This window comes from Panthera onca, chromosome B3 (genome assembly GCF_046562875.1).
Source record: "Panthera onca isolate mPanOnc1 chromosome B3, mPanOnc1 haplotype 2, whole genome shotgun sequence".
In the NCBI taxonomy this organism is placed as follows: Eukaryota; Metazoa; Chordata; class Mammalia; order Carnivora; family Felidae; genus Panthera; species Panthera onca.
The window spans coordinates 114,498,855-114,519,576 of record NC_138344.1 but is presented as its reverse complement, the minus strand read 5'-3'; the positions used below and the strand labels follow the sequence as shown (position 1 = coordinate 114,519,576).

The window sequence follows — 20,722 nt, the reverse complement described above, 5'->3', positions numbered from 1 at the left end:
AAGAAAATGCCAAGACTTTAATGCGGGACCCAGATGAGAGCGTGGAGGCACGGATGCCCAGACGGCACGGCTGCGAGAAGGCTCAGTGCTGTCACCACGCCAAGCCTCAAATCCATGGAATCCTAACGCAAAGCCTCCATGGCTTTGGGGGTGTGTTTCTTGTTTGTTTGGGTTTGGTTTTTCCTGTTGTCGTCAAATGACGAAATGAGTCTGAAGTCCAGCTAGGAGAATACACGGGCAAGAAGATCTGGTAAAAGTCTGAAGAAGGAAAATGAGGCCGGATCGTCCTACTAGATTCAAATCAAGATGTGATGTGAAATGACAAGAATCAAAAATGTTCGCTCCGTGAATCATTCCACAAACATTTGTCAAGCACTCATCCTGGGCCAGGTACGGTCCTGGGTCCTGGGGATATTCGGGGTGCTGCAGGGACAGGATGCTTCTTGACAGTAGGGCCTGTCTCAGAGCCCAGTGAAGGGTGGTTGGGAAAGGTGGTTCGCAAGAGAAAAGTCACAGAGGGAGGCACTGAGCCCAGGCAGATGGGCCCAGCCCTACGGGCACAAGAAAAAACCGACTGGGTGAAGAGAAGTGGGCTGAATCAGGCTCTCCTATGGGAAAGGCACTTTGCAGCTTCAGGCCTCAGGCAGTTGACACGTAGAATGGGCCCATAATGAGTAATAACATGATTGTGACGCTAACAAACACAGATACTCACTGAGCACATACTATGTGCCAAGTGCTTTATATATAACATCTCACTTAATCTTCACATCTTAATAAGACGGGTTCCATTGTCTCCACTTTTCATGTAAGAATATTGATGTTCAGGGGTGCTTGGGTGGCTCAGTCGATTAAGCAGCCGACTCTTGGTTTTGGCTCAGGTCACGATCTCACAGTTCATGAGTTCGAGCCCTGCGTTGGGTTCTGTGCCGACAGCGTGGAGCCTGCTTGGGATTCTCTTTCTCCCTCTTTCTCTGCCCCGCCCCTGCTCTTGTTCTGTCTCTCTCAAAATAAATAAATAAATAAACTTAAAAAAAAAGAAAGACTATTGATGTCCGGAGAGGTTAGGTAACTTGTCCAAGGTCACACAGCTAGAAGCGTTGAAGGTCAAATACAAACATAGGCGGCCTGGCTCCAAGTCTGCCGTGCTATCCCCTACCTTACTGTGCCCTTTCAGGGGTGCTGATGACACTTCAGAAACAGGCAAGGCCCAAGGCCGCTCGGAGATTCCAGATGAAGTGGACTTCAGCGGCTCCCCAGTGCAGGCTGCCTCTGGCTAATGCTTGGCTTTTTTGGAACTTACGTTGTGTCATTTAGAGGAAGAAGGAACCCCTGAGTTCATCCAACCCAATCACCCTCGTGGTGCAGAAGTCCCTCTACAGAGGCCATCCCAGCTTCCTGTGAAGATCACCGGTGATCGGCAGCTCACTACTTACCGATACAGCTTATACAATTTTGGGATGGCTTTCTCGAGAACGTGGTCACCTACCCTTTTTACTTTTGTCTCTGGCGACTGGCAAGAACAAATGCTCTCTGACAAGAAGCCACAGCAAGTCCCAAGCACGGTCACCTCACGGTGCCCCTGCTCTGCCCGTCTGACTTCCTGGAGAGTTCTCTGGGTGCCTTGCTCCCCTACATGCGTCCCTAATGCCAGGAACACAAGCCAGTACACCTTGGCTGTTAAGGGGCCCCCGGAGCAGGGGCCGCGGGGGAGGGGCAGCAATTCTGAGCGGCCTCGGCCTCTGTGTGCCTACCTCTCTCTGCTCCCTCTGAAGGCAGAGCTCTTCGGTCTCCTCCATCAGTTTGTCTGCAAAGCAAGTGCGCACGCTCTCACGGAAAGCTCAGTCCGGCTCTGGCCTGGAGGGGGCCAGGGCCTTCCAGTAACCTCCTTCACTTCCAGGATCTCCCAGGGAAACGGTTTGTCATGTCCAGGCCAGCCAGCAGGCAGAGCCAGCTCCTGAGGATAGAAGCTGACATGCCGGCCGCAGCCACTACCTTCCTCTCTGGTCCCTGTCCCCGCACAGGGACGGCTTCATCTTCAGAAGCTCGGGGGGGGGGGGGGGTGTCTGCACCCCTAGAAGTGCTGTTAATTGTGCTGCTCCCCTGCACTAGTGTCTGGCAGGTGGGGGGTGCAGGTTCTGGGGCTATAGGGGGGTTCTGAAGCAGGCAGAGGGGACCCAGAGCCGAGGCCCTGGGTGTCTAAGGAGGTAGCAGGGGAAAAGATCCCAGGCAAAGGATCAAAGCCCCAGTCTCACCTTCTTCTTTCCCAAACAGAGCATACTTGTCAGCCAGTCAGGGGCACAGGGTCAGGTTGAAAGTGGGCCAAGGGGGTGGAAGTTTGGGGCAAATCCAGGACCCGGGAACCCAGGGCAGGATAACATCAACTCCATTCATGGGGCCCTTACTGTGTGCCTGAAACAAATGCTTACCGGCACGTTCTCATTTCCCCTGATCCCCAGGTCCCACCTCCCAAACCTAGGGACTATTCTCGTGACCCTTTTCAGGATGAGGAAATTAAGGCTTACAGAGGCTACCCTGTCTGGAGACACGCAGCTGATAGACAAGTGACAAAGCTGGCCCAGAGGTCCTCCTGCCACGCTGGCCAAGAGGACACAGGTTACACCATACAAGCCTCTACCTACGGCTCCTGGTAGCCTGCTAAGCCCTGCCCCAGCTCCCCTCCTCCGTCCTCCACCGAGCCCCAGCTATAACCCCGGCCCTGAAGTGCTACCTAGGGAGCCTCAGCTTCCAGTCCATCCCTCCAGCCAACCTAAATACTCCTGCTTCTCCTTGGCCAACTGCAGCCCCTGGGCCTCCAGGCTTTTGATCATGGCTTCTCCCAGCTGGGCATTCTTCCAAGTCCTGGGGAGGGAGGGCAGATGGGACAGAGGAGAGAAGAAACACAAAATCGTTACAACAGAAGGGGAGAGGAGAGGGAGACCGTGCATGGCGTGTACTCGCCCATCCTGTCTCCTCCAGAATCGCAGCCCCGTTCACTCTGGCTCCCGTGGCTCTGGCCGTGCCACCAGCATCGATCAGTTACAGTCCCCGGAGGCCAGCCCAGGCCGCAAAGTGGGCCACCGAGGACTGGGCCAGCAGCTTCGGAGCAGGGAAGAGATTGCTTCCCAGGCTGCTTTCTCTACCACCACAGGCCACTACCTGGCACCAGGCCTCGTATGGGGCATGCGCAGTGTTATTTGTTGAGCTAAAAGCATGACCCAGCAGGTGCCGGGACAGGGGTTCACATGTAAATGGACCGTGTTGGGCCGGAGGTTTCTATGATCTGGACTCTGATTTACAAAGCACCCGCTCCAATCTATGCTAGGATTCACTGTGGACCTGGGGAGGTGAGATGGGTGTCAGGAGGCAGCCAAACCCTCCTAGCGGTGCTGGATTTGCTCCCAAGAGTCGGAGACAAGTGGTCTACGTCTGCCACCTGTGACTCCAGACAAGCAAAGGTCACTGGGCTCCAAGCCCACCTGGCAGACCTCTCAACCTGGCCTGTTCTTTCTTGCCCACTCTAACCAACTCCCACAGCCCATCCCTCCAGCCAACCTAAATACTCCTGCTTTTCCTTGGCCTTTTGTGTTTCTTCTCTCCTCTGTCCCATCTGCCCTCCCTCCCCAGGACTTGGAAGAATGCCCAGCTGGGAGAATCCATGATCAAAAGCCTGGAGGCCCAGGGGCTGCAGTTGGCCAAGGAGAAGCAGGAGTATTTAGGTTGGCTGGAGGGATGGGCTGTTTCCAAGACGGCCCAGACAGTTTTCTCCCTCACCCTGCCCTTTTCTGGGGTCCTCAGTTCCCACTAGGTGATCAGGGTGGGCCCAGCCCATAACCATTCACTTCCTGGACGTGCCCCCCCGCCTATGAGTACTTACACCTTCCCGGACTCCTGTAGCATCTCCAGCCACTGGGTCTGCTCAAACTCGGACTCAGCAGCCAGCAAGATGTTCCCCTGCCAAGAAGAGGAACCACGGGTGTACCTGAGAGGAGCCCACTCTTGGGATGCCAGAGGCTGCCTGCAGTCTGCTCCTCCATCTCCTCCTCCATCCACCGTCCCACATCTCTATGACCCTGACACCCTCCCAGGCCAGGCCACCGGAGCGGTTGCCCCCAGGGAGCCTGGAGGTTCCCAGGGAAGCAGGTCTGCCCTGCTCAGTCCAGGCTGATAGAAGAGCTTTACTCACATGGAAGTCCTGGTGGGAGATTTTCATGGCATAGGGCATGCTGGGCTCTTCCTTGGCCTCCACCAGGCAGCCTCCCAGGGGGATGACTCCCTGAGAAAGAACGAGAACAGGCAGCCCTCCCCCCCCTCCCCACATCACTTAAGGCCTCTGGGAGCCCTCAGCCAAAGCCAGGTCCTGCCAAGGGCCCCAGGCTGGGAGCCAGACCAGAACTGACTCCTAGAAGGAAGAGGAAGGACTGGGGCAGGCTCGGGGCCCAGGAAGAGTCGTAGGGGGCAAGAGTCCTGTGCCCCAAGAAGGATTCATTCTCCAGACTCTCTGCTAGACCACAGCAAGAAAAGAGACTGTCTTCCACCCTTGCAGGACACCCTCCCTCATTGTCCCCATGGGGTCCTACCCACTGTGGCCCTGGGGAGAGGCTGCCTCACCTTAGGGTGTATATTGAAGTATTTATTGGTTTCGAAGTTCTTTTTCTCGCTTTCAGAGTAGTAAAGAAGAAAGCTCTCTTTGATGATGAAAAACCTACAGTGGGTGGTGGGGAAGAAGGGGCAATAAGGAGGAAAAGGGTGAGGTGTCTTGGGACAGAAAGGCCTCGGGGGGCCCAGCACTCACGTAGAGAGCCCGTGGGCTCACCAGCTCAGGCTCATCCTCACCAGCTCGTGTTCCACATCTGCGCAGAGGCCCTTGCCGGCCAGCCACCCGCCGCCATCGGCAGCCTGACCCTCACACCGGTGGGCAGCTGGACTGGGAAGCCCACACTGCCTCCGTCCTGCCGCACTGCCACCCTTGGCACAGGAGGGCATCTGTAGTCCTTCCCCTCGGGTACCTTCATCCCCTGAGCCATCACCTCCAGTCCCTTAGGGTCCACCCCAGGAGAAGGGGGAGAAGGGAGAGAAGAAAGCTCTCCCACCGCATCTGCCCTTCAGCCTCTCTGCCCTAGGAGAACAGAGCCTAGAAGCCGCCCCCACCCCCACCTCACTAAGAGATTGTGCATAATTCCAGGATGGGTCTTCTGACAAGGAATCGTGAAACTGACACTTGAACCCAACGTGTGGACCAGGCTGGCGAGGGCAGGCCTGCAGCCTCCATGTGACGCCAGCACTCCCTTTTGTCCGCGTGCTTCATGGCCTCCTTCTGGGACTCACGTCTAACTTAGGACTTCTGGGACCTGGTGCTTTCTGACTGTTGTGGAGGCGACCGCCTGATGCCAACGTGCAGAGCACTTGGACCCAGCCTGGAGGCTCTCCTAGGACTGATGATCGGAGCTGACCGGAATGAAACACCAAGTACAATTCCAGGAAAAGATCCAACCGGGTCTCAAAACCCTGAGGCTTAGGGGCGCCTGGGTGGCGCAGTCGGTTAAGCGTCCGACTTCGGCCAGGTCACGATCTCGCGGTCCGTGAGTTTGAGCCCCGCGTCAGGCTCTGGGCTGATGGCTCGGAGCCTGGAGCCTGTTTCCGATTCTGTGTCTCCCTCTCTCTCTGCCCCTCCCCAGTTCATGCTCTGTCTCTCTGTCCCAAAAATAAATAAAAAACGTTGAAAAAATTTAAAAAAAAAAAAAAAAAAAAAAAAAAAAAACCCTGAGGCTCAGGGACAACCACGGCGACTGGCCCCTTGCTCCCAGGGCCCCCGGGAACACTGCTGTTATCGAGGCAGGATCAGGGGAAGGGGTGGCCACCAGAGCCACTCAGAAGGGCTGACAGGAGCCGGCAGGGTGACTCTCTCCCCTGCTCCGCATTCAGTAACATCGCGTCGGTAGCTTAATATCAGTCACAATGGGAGCAGTTACACCAGGAAAATCATCAAATGATACAAACAGGGCTCCCCCCACCCCCGAGAGAGCCAGTTGTCAGCCATTTACCGGCACACTACTGGTTGGAGGCCCCCTCTTGTCAGGGGCCAGAAAAATTGCCGGTAAAAATTGCCGGAGGTAACAGAAAGCCGGTTTATCTCCGGAAGTCCATCAGCCCCGGGATCTTTCCTGAGGCCACAGCTGCTGGGGGAGGGTCCCCGGGACAGCTGCCACCTCACCTCCCCCAGGAAAGAGAAGCTCAGCTTTGTCCTTTGGCGCGAGCCTCAAGCCAACCCTTGTTCTTTATTTGCACCGACCCTCTCGGCCCAGCCGGATACCGGAGGGAGCTGCGGACTTCTGCTCATGCCAGCTCTTCCCCCAGGTCTCTCTGTCCCCCAGGGAGAAAGGACACATAGATACCACCCTCTGCAGAGCTGCGGGGACAGTCTGGGCCGGCCAGCACCTGACCCCCGCCCATCCTCTCAGCTTTCCCACCACTTCTGCCCTTCAGCTTCTCTGTCCCGAGCCAATACCAAACTCACCACCCCCATCTCACTACTTTTTGCATTGCAGTTGTCCCTGGAAAGCCCTCCCTGTCGCTTTTCATCTGGCTGAGCCCTTCCTTGGTGACCAGTCCAGCCTACAGTGCCGTCTGAGCTCTTCCTGAACTTGCTGACCGAGCGGTGCACTTGGCACCCAGCACCAACATATCCAGGTGTTCTTCTTGTCCTGAGGAGATGCTGGGTTCCCGGGGGGCAGGGCCATGCCCCCTGTGACCCATGGGCCAAGGGAGATGCCCCCTGCCTGTTTCAAAGAACTTCACAAAGTAGTTAAGAGCATAGGCTTCGGCATCAGACCGACCTGCCATTTCTTGGCTGAGGGGCATTAGGCGGGTAAGCTCACCTCTCCGAGCCTCAGTTTATTTACCTATGGAATGGGGATGAGAACACCTATCTCGTCTGTTATTTTGAGGACGAAATGAGGTTCTGCTCATCATTCTGCCAATTCCCAGAGGGCCCAGGACAGGGCTGAGTGATGCCTTCCCATGCTCTGAATATGCATCGCCCTAGGGAAGCGTGAGACAGACCAGCACAGGGTTGCCTCCTAGGGCCCTCCTCCCCTCCTTTCGATGGCTTCTGAAATACTGTGATGGACTGAACTGTGTTCCTTAAAACTCATATGTTGAAACCCTAACCCACGATGTGACTGTATCTGGAGAGGAGATCTCCAGGAGGTAATTAAGGTTAAGTGAGGCCCAAAGAGTGGGGCCATAATGCAATAGGACTGCGGCCTTGTAAGAAGAGGGGGCTTGCATTCGCTCTGCCACATGCGGACGTAGGGGGAAGGCAGCCATCTGCAAGCCAGGAAGAGAGTCCTTACCAGAATCTGACTGTGCTGGCACCTTGATCTCCAGCCTCCAGAACAGTGAGAACACACATTTCTGTAGTTTAACAGAACAGTTGAACAGTTTAAGAGACTGTTTATCCCCATCTATGGTATTTTGTTATGGGAACCCAATAAAGACAAATACCTTCTTGCCTTCCTGACGCTTCTGGAGACCCCTCCCCACTGAGGGTGAAGCATTGTGCCAGGGACTTGGTTGGGGAAGGGAAGGATGTGATCGGTAGGTGATCACATGACTCACAGGCAGGGAGAGAACAGGGGCTCTGGAGTCAAACAATCCCCATCCTTCAAGCCATGGTCTCAGGCAAGCTCCCAGTCTTGCTGAGCCTCCCTTTCAAAGCTTCTCTATAAAATAAGGAATGCATGTATATGTCTCTTGGGGGCTGCTGTGAAGATTTATCGCTGAGTTCCTACTCTGTAGCAGGCAATGTCCTTGGTGCTAGTGATAGAATTGTGGGCAAGAGAGACACAAATCCCTGTCCCCATAGAGCTTATACTTGAGTATGTGTGGTGGGGAAGCAGGCAGTAAATAAATAAGAGAGAGAGGCCATTTACCAGATGCTAATAAATGCTATAGAGGAAAATAAAGCAGGGTTAAGTAAGTAATGGGGTAAGGGGTGGCGGGGTCGGGGGTAGGTTTCAGGTTTCAATATTAAACAGGGTGGTCAGGGAAAGCCTGATTAGGAAGGTGACATTTGAGGAGAAGAAAGATGTTCCAGGCAGAAGAGCCACAGGTGCAAAGGTTCTGGGGTGGGAAGTGTGTCGGGCCCTGGAAGGAACTGCGAGGCTATGGTGTTGCTGCAGCAGGAGCCAGGCAGAAGGCGGCAGGATCAGGTCACCGGGAACACCAAGGGCCCACACACCATGCATGCCAGCCCAGCCTCATTCCAGCTGTTCTCAGCTTGGTTTGGGTGGGGGTTAGGGTCAAGGGAGAGGAGCTGGCATGAACCTGGAGGAAGAGGGTGACTCCCCGGCTGGCAGGGATGAGTATCGCCCAACAAAGGGCACATTTGGCAGGCAGCCTTCCAGGTCCCAAAGAGCCACCTTTCCTCATAAACCTGTCTCAGTGACAGCTCACTGCTCCAGGATTCTCAGCTTCCTCTCAGCAGGTGGGGGCCCAGGACCCGAGTGCCCCTGCACAGAAGGGCACCTCGTCTTCCTGTCCCTTTCGTCAAAGTCCCCTTGCTCCCAGACAATCTCATTCTGACTGCAAGCCAGAAGCCATCTCCTTCTGTGCCCTACAAGTTGGCCGGCTGTGCAAGGGCTGCAGGTAATCCCCACTTATTCAGCTGTTCTCCTATGTTGGCTCCCCTGCGAAGTGTTCTACATGTACCGGAGTATTTGATCTATGTAACAATCCTGGAAGGCAGGACTCTTGTTCCCATTTTACAGATGAGGAAACTGAGGTGAAGTAATGTGTACAAGGTCACCCAACTAGGGCAGAGGTGGGGCTGGGATTGGAACCCACAGACCACAGTCCCTGCTCCTATTCTGCATGTGGAGCCGCTTCCCCGTTCGTTCGTGCCGGCACCCGGGCAGCAAACCAGTGGGCCAGGGGCCGTGGTACCACGGCGGGGCTAGCCAAGAGTCAGTGCTCTGCCACATAGCAGCTGTGTGATCGGGGCAGGTCACCTGATCGCGACACCTCAGGTCCAGGGGTGACTGAGGATAATAATAGTAGCTATATCTCTTAGGGTTGTTGGGATCATTAAATCAGTTTGGTCTCACAAAGACTTAGAATATTGTGTGACATGTGGTAAGTATTCAATGAACATTTACTTTTATTACTGCTATTATTTATTATTACGTTCGGTGTCTGCAGCCACCTCCCCTGGCCTCCTTTCCCATTTGCACTCACAAGGCTCCTACCGGCTGGCCTGCTCCTGTCCTGCAGGCACCGGGCACTTTCCTGCATCTGCCGTTCCCTCCTGTCTGAAGCCGGCCCTTCCGTCCAGGGCCACCTTCAGTCCTGGGTGCAGCTTTGTCTCCAGCCCTAGGCCCCTCCTCGGCAGCCCCACGAGGCTGAAGTGCAGCCCAGAGAGTGTGAGCGTGGGCAGGGGTCTGCAGGACCGGCTGCCTTCTCTCTCAGGCCCTAAAGAATAGTATTTTCACGTCCAGCTTAAGGGGCGTTTGCAAGGTGCCAAGACGCTCACTTTGCTAAGTGTTTCATTGTCATTTTTTTTTAAGTTAACTTATTTAAGAGAGAGCGTGAGTGGGGGAAGGGCAGAGAGAGAGGAGAGAGGGAGAATCCCAAGCAGGCTCCCTCCCCACCATCAGCGAGGAGCCCGAAGCGGGGCTTGAACTCGGGGACCGAACCTGAGCCGAAAGTCCAACCAACCGAGCCACCCAGGCGCTCCTGCGTTATCTTTTTTTTTTTTTTTTTTTTCCAGGAGGAAGTTTTAATAGTGGGATAGGTATTTTTTTTTTTTTTTAATATATGAAATTTACTGTCAAATTGGTTTCCATACAAGCCTGCGTTATCTTTTTAAATCTCTCACAGCCACTCTAAGAGATGGGGGTATTTGTGTTTCTGTAGCCTGAGGAAATGGAGGCACAGGGAGATTAAGCAGCTAGTAAGAGGCAGACTTGGAACTCAGTTCGGTCCACAGACGCAGCTCGTGTTCTCAACTGCGGTGCTCTGGACGCCCAGCCCTGCTCTCCACTCCATATGGCCCCTCCCGGTCACTCATCACCTGAAATTGTTGGTCCTCCTGGAGCCCTTCCCCGTGGAGAGACTGCAAGCCGCTGGTCAGCTCAGTGGGGCAAACATTCACGAATCACCTGGTAAGGCCAGGCGGGGCCCTGGGGCTGGATGACTCCCTGCCCTCGAGTTGCTTAAAGTCAAATGCAGGCGAGAGAGGATAGAAATCAATAATTAAAACGAACAGCTAATGGAGCTCCTCCTTTGTGCCAGGCACCGTTGTGTGTGTTAACTCATTCACTCCTCGCATCAGCTAGGTGAGGTAACTGTAGCCTAGAGACGTTAAGTAATATGTGCCCCAGATCACACAGCTGGTAAATGGGGGAGCTGGGATAATTACAAAGTACCAGGATGCATTGCACCACTGTAAAGCACCGAGTACCCTGTGACACTATAAAGCACCAGGATCCCTGGGACACTGTAAGCACCAGAGGAAGCTACAGCATTGGAAAGCACTGGAATACCCTGAGACATTGTAAAGCACCAGGATACCCTGGGACACCATAAAGCACCGGGAGACACAGTGACTTGCAAGTTTGTATGGGGTACAGGAAGGGTGCGGACCAGGGAGGAATGAAATGGTTTAGGTGTCCAGCCAAGGGCATTCTCGGAGAGGAGGTGACAGCTTGAGCAGGGTTTCGAAGAATGAATAGGAGTGTGTTAGGAATCTGGGAGGAAGCCAAAGGGGGAGGGGGGCATTCCAGGCAGAAGGAACAGCATATGTAAAGAACAGTGTGTTCAAGGTTATCAAAATATGTCTGGGATTACCGGCAGGTAAGTGCAAACAGGGTGGGCAGTGGTGTGGGGGGAGGGGCAGTAAGGGGACCAGAGCAGGGTGGGGCTGCTTCTTGCTGATGAGGGGAGCTGCCAGCTTAGGTGGACAAGGTGGAGACAGGTGCCACCCAACACAGACAAGGGGACCCTGGAGGGATTTCCTAAGCTTTGCCTCCACCTTTTACTCCCCTCCTCGGTGCTCTGAAAGTGACAAAGGCTCAGCCAGAGCTGGATGGTCAACACTGGCCTCGCGATCAATCCAGCTGAAAGTGAGAGAACATGCCGCTTAGGCCCACGGGTCCTTCCTGAGTTGGGCAGGTCCTGTTTAAGACAGAAAGGGATCTACTTTGCTGAACTTATTCTTTGGAGATGCAGAAGCCAAGCATGGGAGTGGGGACTGGAAAGGGTCTTGGAGCACAGAGAGCAATTTGGAGTCAGGGGAAATCCTGGAGGGCTGTGGGGAGGAGGGCTTATGGGAGAGCGCAGAGGAGAGAGGACCCAGAGAAGATGTGGGAGTCTGGGTCCTACAGTGTCTAGAGACAGTGGTGAACAATCCCATCTCCGCTGATGGCAAGATGGGGTGCCTGGAAAGCTTGAGAAAACAGGGCGCCAGCACTCAATGAGACAGCGTTCACACTTCGGTGATTTAAATGCCTCTTCCGCCTTTCTCACTGCCAAACCTTCTCTTCAGCATAGTCTACCAGACTCACAGATACCTTGTGTGAGAGGCGGGTGTGGCCATGTGGCCACGGGGTAGGGTGGGGGAGAGAGAGGGACGAGCTGAGTTCGTGCAACAAGGACTGCCTACAGTGGACGGCACGTTCCTCCATAAACAAGGAAACAAGAGTTTAGAGCCTCGTGAGGAACACAGAAGCCCGGGTGCTGGTTTGGAGTTCCTCGGGATAAAGTTAACTCACTCTCCGGATGGCAGCGAGAGTCCAGTAAACGTGAGAGCCGCCCATGGGTTACATTTCTCAGGAAGGTGGCTATCTAGCGTGGCTGCCCCTTCTTCCCCAGATACAACCTTCTGGAAGAGGACCAGCACCCAGTCTCCCTTATCCCTCAGCCTTTCAGGCATTGAGAACGAGTGTGGGTTTGGAGCCAGGTGAATCCTGGAGCCGGGAAAGGACAGCTTATCAGAAGTCCTTTTCAGAATTGATAGAAGGATCGTAGAAATGACACAGCCCTCCCCCCCCCCCCCCCCCCCCGTGTGTGTCCCTTTTTGTTCATTCCGGGTGGCCTGGTATGCTCAGGGAGTGCTCATCCTGGCCTCGGCCACTTGTGTGGCATTAGGTCTGAGGTGGTAGGACAACAGGAATCCTACCTGTGAAGGGCACGAGTGATGACAAGTTAGGGTTTATGCAGAGCATCAAGCCCAAGGGACTTTTAAAAAATGCTAGTGCAATTCTTCAGACAATACAGTAAAGACAGGGTTAATCTATAAAACAGGTCGTGGTGCAGAGGCACTGGGTGAAATGGGCGGAGCCTTGGAGCCCCTCCCTGTGCTCCCCACCCCCTTGTGCTAAAGTCAAGTCATCTCTAGAGTCATCCATGGAACACAGTTGAGAAACCTCAGTGTGATCCACCCCCATTTTGTAGAAGATACACTGCCGGCCAGTGAGGGGAGATGTTGTCATCCCTCAGCCTGGCCCACGAAGCTGGTCACTGGCAGAGCTGGGACTGGAACTCAGAGCTCCTGCCGCCAAGCCTCGGTTTACTTTCCGGCACAGCCCCATCTGCTCTCAAAGGAAATTACTTTGTTATTTCCAAGTTCTTGACATAAGTTAGCTAAAGTGTCCTGCTTGAGGCCTGACCCCTATGCAGGTGGGACTCATTTTCAAACAGGACATCAACAGCCACTAGGGACTGGTCCTGGGGTTGGGGATGGGGGATGTATGACTTGTTTGTATGAACTTGCTTAACTTTGGGAGGCTTAGTCCCAGCGAATCATTAATTCAGTGAAGCCTGAATTAATATAGTTTCACTGTACAGATGTGAGATTGTGCCCATCTCCTTAGCCTAAGGACTCAGTGGAACCTCGATGTCACCCCCTCAAAAGGGGCAAGCGTCGTGGACAGAAGGATCTGGGGAGATCCCGCAGCTGCCAGCTTGCCCCCTCCCACCATGCTGTCGCACTGAAAGAAGTGTGGAGAACACAAACTGATTATAAAAAGAGGAGTCTGCGGGCACCTTCCAGCTGTGATAAAACAAGCAGAAATGCTACAGCTGTGTTCGTGGGACACCTCCCACGGCTGTGCAGAATTCCATGTGCGCCAGAAAGCGAGCGCAAATCCCAGCGTCACTAGAGGCTGAGGCTGGTGCGTGGAGGTGACACACAAGGCTCTTCCCCTCAGCCCTTGGGGACAGCTCGGTATTGCCACGTCACCTCTACAAAACGGTATCTTGGAACCACGGATGAAACTCCCAGATCCCAATTCCCCGTGGGAAGAAAGTCTCCCTGGATCTTTTTGGCATGATGACCACCATCTGCACAGATGATCTTTCTACATCCGGGCTGGTTATAACCTGAGATGTGGGAAATGTAGCACTTAGTGGACACTAAGTGAGTCTTAGCTCCCTGAGACGCAGACCCACCAATGTTCCAGGAGCGTGAGCATTTGGTCTGGTAGGACAGCGTGCACGTGAGCTGCTGCTGGGCCGGGTTCGGGACCCGCTGGCCACCTTACATGGGGGAAAGCAGGAACAGGGAGGAGCGCAGAAGCTGCAGGAATTGGCTGGGCCTTCCTCATCAGGGTCTCTGGCCCTGGCATTTGTTCAGGGGGCACTGGGGGGAGGGACAGAGGCCAGGGAGAGATTGCACCCTGGGAAGGCTGGCCTGCCTGAGGGACTGGCCCCACTTCGAGCTGATGCTGGCTGAGGCTGAGATGCCCTCCATGCCTTTCCTCCCTGTCTCTGAGCGGCCAGGCCTCTGCATCTCCCCCACTCACAAACTAGGGAGGACAGAGTCATCAATCAATCTTGCCCTCTAGACACCTCTCCCAGCTTCTTATCTCTTCTAACTAGTGTTTTGATTCCTTTCCCCTTTTGATCCCCACGGTGTGTTGGGGTGGGGAGGGAGGGGGAAAGCTGATCCTTTAGCTCAAGGGCATCTTCCCACCCCAGGAAGGGCAAGGCTGCTCAGGCAGTAGGGCTTGAAGGCACAGGTCCCGAGATGGGCCCTGAGCCTGAGCGGAAGAGGTTTTACAGAACCCAGCTGGCCACAGCCGGTTCCATCTTGCCCATCCGTTATTTATGCAGCTCGGGAGACTTTCCAGGCCCCCTCCCCTTAGCTGCCCAGCTAGGGCATCGATCGCCCTAATGGCAAGGCTCTGCAGTGGTAGGGCTGGGCTGCCCCCTCCCCAAGCCTTCCTGTGGCCGCTAATTAGCTGAAGTCCAGAGACTCCATTTCACAAATGGGGAGGCAGGGCCCAGGGGGCCCTGCTGGAAAGTGGGAGGGGACTAAGTTTAGCATCATGCCTCCCCCACCCCAAATGACTGTTAGTTTTTTCCTGAGCCCCAGGGGAGGGGGAGCCTGTCCAGTGGCAGCTCCAGAATTCCAGAAGGGGGAAAGGTGACAGTCTCCTCAGAAGGGGGCTGGAGGACTTGACCTGAAGCTGGCTTTGCAGAGCATGTGCACTGTTCTGACTTAGACTGGATGGTTTTTGAGTGGCTTTGGGGGCTGCTGATGGAGAGTATGGAGTGGAGGTGGGGGGCGGGGGGCTAAAACCTCCCAAGCCTCCTTTGGCTCCACCACCCTGCTTTGAGCTGGGAGCCTTTGCCCCTGACTCCTCCCAGCCCTGGAATCAACTGTGGGTACAGGGCCTAGGTCCCCACCACTGTGGGTGAGGAGGGCTAGGAGACATATCCTGGAGTTCACAGGCCCCTAGCATGTACTAGGGATGCGATCGGGTGCAATTGGCTGGCAAGAAGAATCCTGGAGGACAAGACCCAGACTCAGTGTAGTCACCAGACCCAATGGAGAAGGAGCAGTGGCTGCCTGGAGGCTGGAGAGGGGAGCTTCGTGCTAATGGTACTTGAATTTACAAGCAGCCTTCCCACCCCACCCACCCTACTAGGCTGTGCGGGTAGAGACAAGGCTGCTCCTGGCACTCAGGAAGTGTGTCTTAGCACAGCCCTGGAAGCCCCTCATAAGATGCCCTCCGAGCTCCCCCAGGCCTCCTTTTAGGAGAGGAGACATAAGTTTAACTTTGGAGGAATGCAAGTAACCTATATCCCATTAAATCCCAGAAAGAAACCTGGCAGAACCAACAAAGGTATGTGAAACTAGCTATGGAAAACGTGGAACACCCCCCCCCACACACACACACACCTCCTTTCGTTCTATGTATGGTCTTGTAGAAATATTAAATTATTAATCCAAATAGAACATCAGAACCAACCACATCTCTGTGATCTGTGATCTGTAGTTCTGGAAACATCTAAGGCTCTGCTTCAGGACAGACTCGTAGTGGGATGGGAAAGAGAATCTAGACACACTCCTAGCTTCCTGGAGGGGTCATGCCTTCAGGGAGAGGCTGGATCAGGATTTGAGTTCTACAAACCATTCTAATAGCAAGTCTCAGAACTCAGATTGATTGGCTTGACGGTGGAGACAGTCCAGAAGGTAGCCCATTGCTCCTGCAACCAGCATTGGGAGCCTCCTGCAAGTTTAGGGCTGTGAGCCATTCCCTCAGTACCTTCCTCCAATAAGGAGCCCCTTCTTCCTCCAGTACCTTCTAGGCCCATTTATAAGTGGAAAGTGGCTACTGACTGACATCTGGTGAGTCCCCTCTGAGTTGGGGACTGGGAAGCTGGTCTGAAAGACAGGGCTGGGGCTGCTCTGACCCTCTCCACCACCCCTTCCAACAGATCAATCCCCTCCCCTCCCCCCCTCAGTCTCTGTGCCTCTTTACCACAGCTCAGTCCCTCCTTTCAGGCCCCTGTGTCTGAAGCACTGGGCACTCTTTTCCCTGGGCCCAGATTTTTAAAAATTAGCTCAAGGGACAGTCGGAGGGGTTGCCAAAATTATGCCACCACCAGTACGTACAGACCCTTCCTGGCCCTTCCTCTCTCCCCTGGCCTGAGCCTTTCCTCAGGACCATAGGTGGAGCTAGCAGTGTGCACAGGTGAAGTAGGGGAGAGGGGTAGGACACAGGAACCCCACCTCTAAGCCCGATGCTAGATGCCTGGTGGGGGGGGGGGGAAGGTTGTGGAGATGGAATTGTCAGTGGGGATCCCAAGAGGATATCTTTGGCTGGAGACAGGGCTTCTCCCTCCCCAGGAGAATCTAGCCCACCTTGACACAGATGGTCTCCTACCATGGCCATGATCTCTTCCGCCCACACCCTACGTGCCCACTGGGGCTTATATCCATTCCACGGAGAATTCCCCACCGCCCCCAGGCCAGCTCGACCAGTAACCGACAGAATGACCCCAACCCCGACCGAGATCAGTATCTTCCAGGGAGAGCCAGGATTGAGTGAAATGGGGCGAGGCCAAGGTCACAAAGGAAGTCAGAAGCAGGATGGTAATATAGAGGCCGGTACGGGGTCCTTAGGCCCTGGGCTCCCTCCCCAGGCGGTCCTCACCCGGCGCGGAAGGCGCACTCACCGCCGGGACCACTTGGCCGACGGCCTCCCGAAGGGCCGCTTCCACAGCACACCGTAGAGCTGCACTTTGGTGCTGATGTCCAGCGCGTCCGAGTCAGTCTGCTCCAGAGACGGCGAGGGCGACACCGAGTTGGACTTGGACGTGAACATCCTGCCTCGGCAGGACTGCCCCGGGCCCGGCCCACCCTCTCCCCCGGGCCGGCACAGACGCTGGGGCTCCGGGCGAGGGCGGACGCGCGGCAGAAGGCTGCGGGGAGGCGGTGTCGGCCGGTGGCTCCGGGCTCCGGGCGCCGTCGGGGCGCGTCCCGGCCAGCGGAGACGCGGAGCTGCGGGGGCCGGGACCCGCCGCCGGAAAGCGCGCGGGGTGGGGAGCGCGGCGCGGAGGGGGCGCGGGGAGCGGAGCCTGCCGCTCGGCCTCGAGATTGGGGCGGGCCCGGCGGGAACCCGGCGGGGAGGGCCGCTCAGCCTCCAGCAGGCAGCATCTCCCCCGGCTCCCCGCGACAGCCCCAATTCTGGTGGCCCCGATTGGCTGGGAGGGGCAGGTGAGCTAGCTGGAGGCCGGCCGCGAGCGCCAATCAGGGCGGGCGCCGGCTGGAGGGCCGGGCTCCGCGCGTCCGGAAGGTCCCGGCGGGTCGTTCGGCCCGGGATGCGGCCGCAGCCTTTCCCCACCCCCACCCTTCGCGCCCGGCTCTCCCCCCGCCCACCCCCCCATCTCCACCCCCGTTGTCTCTGGCGTGCAGACAGGGCCTACACAGAAACTGGGAACTCGTGTGCTTTGTGATGGGCTTGGAGTCTCTCTTGGAGACACCTACTCGGTGTCTGGGTAGAGGAGAGCAAAGAGCAAGGGTTTGGTGTCAGACAAGCGGGCTCCGAATCCCAACTCAGTCCTGCGGCCCCGAGAAGCTGCGGAGAGCCTTGCTTCCCGCACCTGTAAAGCAGGGATGCCAGTGCCTCCTCGGGCAGGGCGCTGGCCAGGAAAGACTTCAGTAAGTGCCCGAAGCGCCCGCCCGGAGAGCAGGTTCCCTGCCTTCCCCGCCCCATCAGGTGGGTTCCGCTCGGCACCGCCGCCTCCGCCTTGCCGGGATCAGATTCCTTTTCCCAGAACTTGGTCGTCTGCGTCGGCATTTGGAATTCAGTGCCAGTCCCGAGCATCAGTGCAGTTTGTGTCCGTGATTAATCTGCGCGCCGGGCGGGTGTTCCCGGGCGCGGGCGCTCCAATCACATCCGCTCCTCTCTGTCTCCGCTCTGGGCCACCGGCTCGCCTTCACGCAGAGGCAGACGGCAGCCCAGCCCCTGGGGACCGCGGGCGGAAAGGCAGCGCTCGGGAGGCGGGGGAGTGAGTTTGCGCAGTCGGCCCACTGGACAGCCCTGCGGTCACCCTTCCCCAAGGCCGACGAGCCACCTCCGCGCCCTGGAGAAGACCACTCTCCCCCCTCAGGGGGCTCTGATTCCTCCTTTGTTAGAGAAAGAAGTGGGTTTGGAACGGAAGTTTGCGAATGGGTGGCCTCAGAGCCACGCTGGTTTATGGATATACTTTATTAATTTGCCCAAGTAAAAAATTATCTTTCGTCTTTATCTGAGGAAGTTTCCTTGTTAACTGTGTACGCAGAGTAACCAGCGCCCAAAGTAAGATGCAGAACATTTTCCTCACTCCAGAAGGATCCCTCCTGCACCTTGCCCAGGCAACTGCCATCTCTCGCCCCCTCCCAGGCAACTACTTTCTCTTGCCAACATTTCTACACCTTAAAAAAAAATTTTTTTTTTTTTAAATTTTACCACCTAAAATGCTTTTCTCCACAGACCCACCGCCCCCTATTGTCCTTTGCTCACTCGCTTTTCTCATTCGTTACCTGCCTGGCTCCTCCCTGTAGCCATTTGACTTTCTGATCCTCAGTAGATGCTCCCCAAGGCCTTCCCAGGTCTAGCAGTCCATGAGTCCACTTAAGAAGGGGCCTCGCAAAGGGCGCCCACACCCTCCCCCTAATGAACTCTGGAGTTCCCAAGCCAAGGCAGCACCCCCTGGTGCTGGCTGTCGGAAGGGGCCCATCCGGATTCCCTTGGGCCCCACATGGCTCACATGCCCCTGCAGAACATCTCAGGTCCAGGCTTAATACAGGGCTCAGGGCCTGGGTCCACCAGGTGGAGTGGGACAGGACCAAGCAGATGACGGGAGCCTGTGGAGAGTGCAGAGTGGATATCTCGCACGCTTTGGGGCTCTTTGGGACACTTGTGCTATTGCACGAAAAATTTCTGACTTTGGGAGTCCTGCTTTTTCCCAGACGGAATCAAGAAAACTTGTGTTAGGAGCCCGTGGGGTGGAATTCATGGGTCAGGGGTACTAGGACAGGACTTCGAGAATGCAGGTGACAAGCAGGAAGAAAAAAGGTTGCGTAGGCATCGGTTTCTCAAGGGAAGGTGGTACCAAGGGCATGTGACTTTGGGGGCGAGCTGCGGCTGGGAGACTGCATTTGCCGTGCAGCTAGCAGTATCCACACTGGCTGCAGTGGCCGTGGCAGGAAGGGGGTACACAGACAGCAGTGGCAAGGGCTCTGTGGCCCCAGCTAGCTCTCTCATCAGCGTGCTTCCTCAGCATGGTTTTGGGCGGCATTCCTGGTGGCTTTACCTCCGGGCAGGCCTAGTTCTCTAGCCCTGCCAATATCCTTTTAATATATTAATTCCTTTTCTGCTTAATCAGGTCAGGACCAGCTTTGGCTGCTCATGAAGGACCAGTGATGAGCTCATGAGCCATAGGAGGGAGAAAGGCAGGGTACCTGGAATCATCCTTAAAGGAAACCCTTCCCCAGGAGAAGGGCAGCGTGAGCCCAGATGGTGTCCGGGAAAGATTTGGTGTTTTTACTGGAAGAAAGAGAGCACAAGTGTCTTCAGTGGTGAAGAGAAGGCAGTCTTTGCCCATGCCCTCTACACACAGGACACTGGAACAGACCTTAGCTAATGGTGGTTGAGGCGCGGGCTTGAACTCGTGAACCATGATATCATGACCTGAGCTGAAATTGGACGCTTAACTCACTGAGCCACCCAGGCGCCCCAACATGATTTTTATTATTATTTTTAATGTATATTTATTTTTGAGAGAGAGACACACACACACGCAGAGAATCCGAAGCAGGAGCCAGACTCTGAGCTGTCAGCACAGAGCCCAGCTGACGCGTCAGCAGGGCTCGAACTCACATGAGCCGAAGTCGGACGCTTAAACAACTGAGCCACCCAAGTGCCCCAACATGTTTTTTAAAGGTGTACAACATGATTTAATACATGTATATATTGGAAAATGGTTACCATTGGGGGGGGGGTATCAGCTGTGGCTGTGAGATTATGTTCCCCATGCAGTGTTATTAACTATAGTCATTATGCTGTACGTCAGATCTCCAGAACTTACTAATTTTATAAGTTAAAGTTTGTACCATTTGACCACTACCTCCCCATTTCCCCCACCCCCAGTCCCTGATAATCATCATTCTACTCTTCGGTTCTATGAATTTGACTTTTTTTTTTTTTTAAGTTTATTTATTTTGAGAGAGGGAGAGTGGGGAGGGGCAGAGAGAGAGGGAGAATCACAAGCAGGTCCGCACTGTCAGCGTAGAGCCCGATGCAGGGCTTGAACCCACAAAACTGCGAGATCGTGACCTGAGCTGAAACCAAGAGTCGGACACCCAACCGACTGAGCCACCCTATGAATTTGACTTTTTAAGACTCTACACATAAGTGAGATGGTAGAGTATTTGTCTTCCTGTGTCTGGTTTATTTCACTTATCATAGGGTCCTCCAAGTTCACCCATGTTGTTGCAAATGGCAGGATTTCCTTCTTTTTATGGTTGAATAATATCGTGTCTACATGCACTGCATTGTCTTCATCCATTCATCCTCCTTCCACGGTCACTTGTGTTGTTTCCGTATCTTGGCTGTTGTGAATAATGCCACGTCTTCAAGATACTTATTTCCTTTGGATGTATATCCAGAAGTGCGGATTGGATTATACTTTTTTGCTATCAAGTTTTATGTGTTCTTTGGATTTTAATCCCTCATCAGACCAACGATTTACAGATAGTCCTTTCCCATTCCACACGTTGCCTTTTCGTTTTGTTGATGGTTCGCTTGCCAGGGTTTTGGTTCGAGGTAGTCCCACGTGTTTATTTTTGCTTTCGTCGCCTTTGGTTTTGGTGTCTTTCGGTGAATCTTCATTTCGTAACGACACAGTGGTGGTTTGGTCCTCGCGAGACAATACCACTCCTGGCTTAGGT

General features: G+C 55.0%; 1 protein-coding gene across 1 annotated transcript in view; it reads right to left on the bottom strand.

Moving 5' to 3' along the window:
• Nucleotides 1–17,086, bottom strand: part of PLEKHD1 (pleckstrin homology and coiled-coil domain containing D1) — a 31,842-nt gene extending 14,756 nt beyond the window's left edge. The window contains exons 1-6 of the mRNA XM_060620148.3: nt 16,465–17,086; nt 4,612–4,705; nt 4,187–4,276; nt 3,878–3,954; nt 2,771–2,862; nt 1,755–1,807 (exon numbers count right to left, since the gene is read on the bottom strand). Of these exons, the coding sequence (XP_060476131.1) occupies nt 1,755–1,807; nt 2,771–2,862; nt 3,878–3,954; nt 4,187–4,276; nt 4,612–4,705; nt 16,465–16,613 (555 nt within the window). The 5' untranslated portion in view covers nt 16,614–17,086. The remainder of the gene's footprint in view (nt 1–1,754; nt 1,808–2,770; nt 2,863–3,877; nt 3,955–4,186; nt 4,277–4,611; nt 4,706–16,464) is intronic.
• Nucleotides 17,087–20,722: the final 3,636 nt, after the last annotated feature.